Source organism: Palaemon carinicauda, chromosome 26, assembly GCF_036898095.1.
Source record: "Palaemon carinicauda isolate YSFRI2023 chromosome 26, ASM3689809v2, whole genome shotgun sequence".
Taxonomy (NCBI): Eukaryota; Metazoa; Arthropoda; class Malacostraca; order Decapoda; family Palaemonidae; genus Palaemon; species Palaemon carinicauda.
Window position 1 is genome coordinate 95,974,379 of NC_090750.1, and position 7,500 is coordinate 95,981,878.

The 7,500-nt window shown below is 36.3% G+C and overlaps 1 protein-coding gene across 1 annotated transcript; it reads left to right on the forward strand.

The window, feature by feature from the left end:
- Window positions 1-2,266: 2,266 nt before the first annotated feature.
- On the forward strand, window positions 2,267-5,274 carry LOC137620317 (cuticle protein AM1274-like). The gene is made up of 3 exons (XM_068350550.1): window positions 2,267-2,405; window positions 2,591-2,916; window positions 4,962-5,274. Exons 1-3 carry the CDS (start codon window positions 2,397-2,399, stop codon window positions 5,194-5,196), a joined length of 570 nt encoding a protein of 189 aa, XP_068206651.1. The 5' UTR covers window positions 2,267-2,396; the 3' UTR covers window positions 5,197-5,274.
- The last annotated feature ends 2,226 nt before the right edge of the window (window positions 5,275-7,500 follow it).

The following is a 7,500-nucleotide window of genomic DNA, read 5'->3' on the forward strand; positions in this document are numbered from 1 at the left end:
TTTGCCTAGAAACCATGTTGAAAAAATGCTCATTCAAGATCACAACAGGCTCAACACTTTTACAATTGTGACCAATTTAAATACAAAAGATCATTCAACATACCAGTCTGCTTGAGATATACATATCTTACATTAGTAGGACACATCAGGTTCTATCATTTTATTGTATCTTAGCCATAATGGGAAGAATACAATCGAAAATAGAATCATCCAAGTATGGATTCCGATAGGCCGAACACAAATATACGTTGTTATGCTGGCCACAAACTTTTATTACCTAAATCTCATGAGATTCACATTCATATCCGTATTCATAGCAGGACTTATGGGAACCAGCGTACTCAGTCCTAATATACACTGACATTTCTCCTTTCCTACGAATTGCATCCCCTTTCAAAATCATTGGCTTTTCGAAACCTGTAATAAGAGGCTCAGATGAATGCCTCATTTGAGAAACCAAAGATTCTGAGCATAGTAGAATAGCATACTGTAAGGCAATTGTAAGGTCTTGAATATTGACATGTAGTCCAAAAATATTGCAATACATTAGACACCACTAGAAAAGTCTAGGACGTACTGGTCCTGGATTTTGCTCAATATCTACAGACAGAATGAGAATTTAAATCAATAAAGAAAGTTTCATCATATCTAAAAATTAACATAATGATGATAACTAAAACAATATGTATACAAATATATTCAAAGTGACTCGTACAACCCATATACTAAAGACGAAATATTGGATTAAACTGGTCAAAATGCAGGAGTTGATACGCCATGCAAGACGAATCAGCCGCTAGGGAAAAGGCAAACTTTTGATAAACCACCAGGCATCCATGGCTATTTTATTAAGAGGAAAATAAAAAGATAAAAATAATGTGTTGCCGTATATCCACAAGCAAGAGAATAACCCAAGGCAGTGGAAGACCACTATGGCACTACCCAAGACTAGAGAACAATTGTTTGATTTCGGAGTGTCCTTGTCCTAGAAAAGCTGTTAACCATAGCTAGAGTCTCTTCTACCCTTACAAGTGGTAAGTAGCCACTGAACAATTATAGTGCAGTTATCAACCCCTTGATAGAAGATGAATTGTTTGGCTAGCATAGCAGTGTTAGGTTTAAGAGGAAAAAAGAGAATGTGTAAAAAATAGGCCACACTATTCGGTGTATTTTCAAGCCAAGGAAAAATGGGTTGTAACAAGACATGGATCCAATTTTCCGTAGATCATATTTCTTTCGTGTTAATATATTTAATTGAAATGTAGCCTGGTAATGTTAATACTTTTTACAACGTAAAATCTTATTCTGTTATTTTCCTTTGCGTGTATTTTTCCATGCAGGAATTTAGCACAATGCTTACTCTACGGTGTATAACCTTGTTTTGTTAGTAGTTTCCACGACCCTTAATCTTGCAATAAACATCAAAGTTTGGTTTTATCCTTCATAGCGTATTTTCTTATGCAATTATTTTTTCTTCTAGATTGTTCTCGTTACCTATCGTTTATCATTACAAATGCTTTATATTAGACTCACTTTAATTATTCCTGTTTTCCGATACAGCTAACTTATATCACCAATGAATTTATGGAACAATATTATACATATATCTGTTTAATAGTATTTGCATTTTGCAATGCAGAAGCATAATCTAGATCTGCATACAGTCATAGAAAACCATACACACGCACACACGTAAACAGATATATATATATATACATATATATATATATATATATATATATATATATATATATATATATGTGTGTGTGTGTGTATACACTATATATATATATATATATATATATATATATATATATATATATATATATATATATATGTATATGTATATACACTATATATATATATATATATATATATATATATATATATATATATATATATATATATATATATATATGTGTGTGTGTGTGTGTGTGTGTGTGACGACATATTGACGTGTTAAAAGAACTTGCGGTTGTACACTGGCATAGAAAGACCACAACCAGACTGGAGTGGAATGAATTATCTTATGAACTCTATCAACATTTCACGTTAAATAATAACATGAAGGAAATATGATTTACGAACAGCACCAACCTCACTAGTAGGAACATTAAGGACATCTTCGTTTAGATGTTTCATAATCACAGCTACGATATGGCATGGATTTAAGCAAAGGTCAGCTGGAACTCGTTCAAACATAGTTTTACTAATGAGAGAGAGAGAGAGAGAGAGAGAGAGAGAGAGAGAGAGAGAGAGAGAGAGAGAGAGAGAGAGAGACCTTTCCCCTGAGGAGAAGATTTGAATTCTGCTTAGAAGACGCACTTTCTGAAGGCATCCATATAAAAGCAGGCGACACCCACTTTCTCCACCAGTCTTCCTTCATTAACTCTAACATGAAGACAGTAAGCGAACATGATTGCTCATACTTCAGGACAGCGGTGACTCCAGTCTGTTCTGAAGTGTTCCTCAATAAATAATCGCTACTTTGATTATTGTGAAACCAGCTTCTCTGCTGTGCCTTGATGAAACGCTTGTTGCTCGGATGCATAAACCATCTAAACAAACATAATATTTCGTTTTCCGGCAGATCATCATCTCTACATTGGTAGCTTTGTCTATCGCTGCTCCGCAGTATGGCTATGCCCCGCCATCTACAACAACAACTCCTCCTCCTCCTACTCTCCCACCAGCAACAACCCCGTCTCACCTATATGGAGTACCGGACGCAGGCCAAAGAGGAGCTGGAGCCCAAACTGAGGCTCCCCCTCCAGTGGCCATACTAAGAGACGAAAGAGACCACAAAGAGGACGGAACTTTCACATATGAATTCGAGGGTGACAATGGGATCATCGTCTCTGAATCTGGGTCTCCAACAGGACCAGAGGGAGCTGTAGTGCACACTGGAAATTACAAGTAAGCATGAACTTCACTGTATATTATTTTTTCTGGTAATTCCCAAATTAAGAATAAGCTACAGTAACTGTAAGTAAATATGAAGTTCTTCTCCTTGGTGAACACGAGTCTCCTGTCTCTGTATTCCTATTTTCAGAAACAAGTACGATTCCCTTCTCTCCTAATTTTTCTCAAGATTTTTTTTTTTTTTATTTGTCGTTATAGTGAAAATCAATTGCAGAATATATTACAAAGGAAAGTAAGTATGGATTTCTTCTCCTTATAGTGTGCCTTTATTTAGCATGGTCTGACTCAAGGAAAAAAGTGCAAAACGTGTTAGTAAAGTTTTCCTCATCTGTCTAGATTTTTTCTTGACGGCCATGACTGATTAGATATAAAATACTACAGCGCCACATGGGTATGAAATCCTTCTTCCCTCTTTTTATCTGTTTTCACGGTGAGGACTAAGCGAAGAAGAAAATATACACAGTACGATCTTTCCAAGGTCTATATCTGGACCGTGGATCTCTCTCTCTCTCTCTCTCTCTCTCTCTCTCTCTCTCTCTCTCTCTCTCTCTCTCTCTCTCTTAACAGTCGAAACATAACCAAGAATGAAATACCCCAACTGCAAGTAAGTATGGCCACCCTTTGCAATGCCTTATTATTCATTTCATCCCTCTTCCCTGGGTCAAGTTTAACCACCCCAACCATCACTACATATACACCAAATTTAAATAGATCAAACAGATTTGACTATCCATTCCATTTCACTGAATGGCATTCTTATTAGAATTCTGTAAGATTGAAGTTAGAAGTATTTTTTTTTTCACCAGGTGTTCTACAAAAGTTCATAATTTGAGTTGTTGGTCATACTTTTATACAAATTATCTATGGTTTATCCTGTGTTATTAAGATTCTTGATGGTAACCATTGATCAAAATCGTACGAATATATAGGATTACTGTCTGTTTAAATTTTATATACCAGAACTAACTGGGTGAATTCTGAGTTATAGTTAGCTGGATAATGTAATTGCCGGATTTCTTTGTTTCAACGCAATATTTTAAGTGGCTGTCCATTAGCCAACTCTCTATGAATCGCATCCTCTCTCTCTCTCTCTCTCTCTCTCTCTCTCTCTCTCTCTCTCTCTCTCTCTCTCTCTCTCTCTCTCGTTGTTTTGTTGCGTATTAGAAATTTATTTCTCTCTAATTCTTGAGATTAAAACGTTTGAACTAATTCGCTCTATCCAAGAGCCAAATTAATGGAGTTTCCACGGATGGACTAAAAGGTCTTTGAGATATCCAAAATCATTGTAACTCTCTCTTTGGATGTCATCTCTATAACGTTAGTCTTCTATATCTTTTTGAAAAGCCTTCTAAAATAGTCCTTATTTGTATAAGATTAACATGCAAAGCATGGAAGGCAATTAAATATAAGAAAATAAATGAAAACACTTTATCTTTAATATATAATCAGACCAACCACGTCGATTGCCTACAGCAAGCGATGCTAACACCTCTAGTGGACTAATTATTTGACGATACTGATGTTTTACTACAAATATCAAGAGTTTAAGTTTGACATTGTAGCATTCAGCAAGCTATTTCGAGTTAAAGAATATGATAAGTATCTAAGTTTTAGAATTTTTTTCATTTAATCATCTAATTAAAAACTCTTTCGTTCCTTATAATTCATAAGCCCGTTCTTCTATAATTATTCAATTAATCCTATTCTTAAGACATTATGAGGCCAAGCATTGCATCAGAGAGACTGCATTAGTTGCTTATCGTATCTGTTCCCTTCATTTTCAATTCCTGGTGTTTAAATCACCATTCTGCCTCATAATCCTGTATTTGAAATTATCGGTATGTTTTAGATTTGCTGCTTGGCTGTAAATGCCGGACAATCTGAACGAACGAACCGATATGTAGCTGACTTGGAAGAGTGTTACTGAAACACATTGCTCTTTTTATGCAGTTTTACATTTAAAGTCACGATTTGCTGCTTATTGTGGAGCTTTAATGGGATACCATGCTTCTCTTATCATTTTCTGTATACCTTCCTAGATACACCGCACCGGACGGGACCGAAGTCGAAGTGACTTATGTGGCTGACGAGAACGGCTTCCAGCCCCAGTCCGACCTGCTGCCAGTGGCTCCCGAATTCCCTCACCCAATTCCCCAATTCGTCCTCGACCAGATTGCCTTTGCTGCTGAGGAAGATGCCGCTGCTGCAGCCGCTGCTGCAGCTGCTGAGACTAAGTCTTCTACTTCCGATTTATATCAGGCACCTCAAGCCTAATGCATTGTATTTAACATTTCGTGACCCTCCATTTAAGTACGGAATTCGAGAAGAGGAATAAACTGTCTTTCATTATCATCATCTTTTTAATTATTGTTTCCTTTTTTTAATGATAGGGAAAAACAATGATAAAGATGATTAGGTAGGGTGAACTTCATCATGAACTATATTTTCTATTATCCTTGCCCTATTCTAAGATTATGTTCCAAACATTTACAAAATTTGGGGAAAAAAGATCGTTTTACTAGTTTACTTCCTACATCATTTATCAGTGAGTTCATTATCCTTAATTTATTGCATGGTTTCCTGAAAAATAGATTATCAGTTCTTTTATATTTTATGGTATTCGTAAATAAAAGTTTGATGTACGTCTCTCTAAGCCAAAGGGATGTTATTCATATTTCTTATTATGTTCGTTTAAATATTTACAATTTGTACACTACGATTATGCACAAAGATGCATAAACTAAATATGCAAAAAGCGTAAAATTTCCCGAGAAATATGTTATATTAGCCACATCTTGCTCAATGAGGCCCTTTGCGTCGATAGGCATAGGAGGAGATGATGTATACAGTATAAATATATATTTTTGGGCTAGAGCCATGTCATCCTGATGGAAATTCCGCATTAGCAGCTTCTACTTGGGATATTTCTGCAGTTGATATACCAGAGAAATTTTACCTTAGAGGTATCAACGAAGTTCTAACCTCCGGAGCGAATATCCCGAGAGATATCGTGTATAAATCAGGGACATTTTAATAACAAGCCATGGTTATCTTTCCCTGAATAGAGTTAACCTTGTCTCGAAGGAAAGGTGAGGGTAGGATACGTGGGCAAGAGAACTGTTACAACTCCCGATCTCAATGTGCTACAACTATCACGTTTCCTGTTGAACCATTCTCCATTCACAGTTGCCATCTTTGACGGTCGCTTGGAGAGTTTATGCTAGTTTCTCTTAGCTTTTGGAGTAATTTTCGATCATGGAGGCTTCAGCCTTTTCCTCATCGACTAAGTTGAATTCTCCTTTTTCGTGTGTTGGAGAATTTTGTTCTCTATCCAGTATTTTTTTCTGATTTGCATGTTTTTATTGTTCATAGTGTTATTTTAAAGTGTGGTATGTTTATGGAATCCCCCATCCTTCCTTGGTGTTTCTTGTGTGTTTTTTATCAGCATTGACTTAGGCTAGACTACCCTAGCAGTCAGCCATACCTGGAAAATTTTCCCTATGCACCACACCTTCTTCCACCTAACCTTACTGGTTGGGTGAGGCTGTCTATCCTCCCATGCTGTCAATTTTCACTGCGAGGAGCTGTGGTCTTGAAGGTCCTTCTGGAAGTTGGATAGTATTATCAGTTGCACTATGATGACTGTTTTCACTTTCCACATAGCCTATATGTTCAGGTCTTGAGATCCAGTTCCATGCATCTACTTATGTTCACCCATTAGAACGCCTTACCCCTTGTCCTGAAGCTGACTAGTAGATCTCTTTGTGTCGCCTGAACCATTATTAGCCTTCTCTCTTAGTCTTTGGTAGGCTATGCCTGGTTGTAAGGACTTGTCCTCTGTGCCCTATCATGGCAGACCCTTTGGAACACTCACTCCCAGAAATATCCCAAGTAGAAGTTACCAATGAGGAATTTCCATCAGGATGACAAGGCTATCTCTCCCAAAAATAGATTTTTCCAATGTCAAAATCAGATGTTCATCTGGGCTCCACAAGGCACTAGAAGAGTTTGAAAACCCAGACCTATATGGCTGAGGATTATGAAGTGCAAAGTAGAAGATGATGAATTTAGAAGTATTGAATTGAAAGCCCAAGATAGAGATGACTGGAGAAATCTAACCGAAGCTCCTTGCGTCAATAGGCATAGGAGATGATATATATATATATAATATATATATATGCGTATATATATATATATATATATATATATATATATATATATGTATGTATATATATACTGTATATATATACTATATATATATATATATATATATGTACAGTGATCCCTTGTTTATCGCGGTAGATAGGTTCCAGACCCGACCGCGATAGGTGAAAATCCGCGAAGTAGTGACACCATATTTACGTATTTATTTAACATGTATATTCAGACTTTTAAAACCTTCCCTTGTACGTAGTACTGTTAACAAACTACCCTTTAATGTACAGAACACTTAATGCATGTACTACAGTACCCTAAACTAAAACAGGCACAAATATTAAAGGCGATTTTATATCATGCGTTTCCTAAACACGCCAAAAAGCACGATAAAAAATGGCAACCAATGTTTTGTTTACGTTT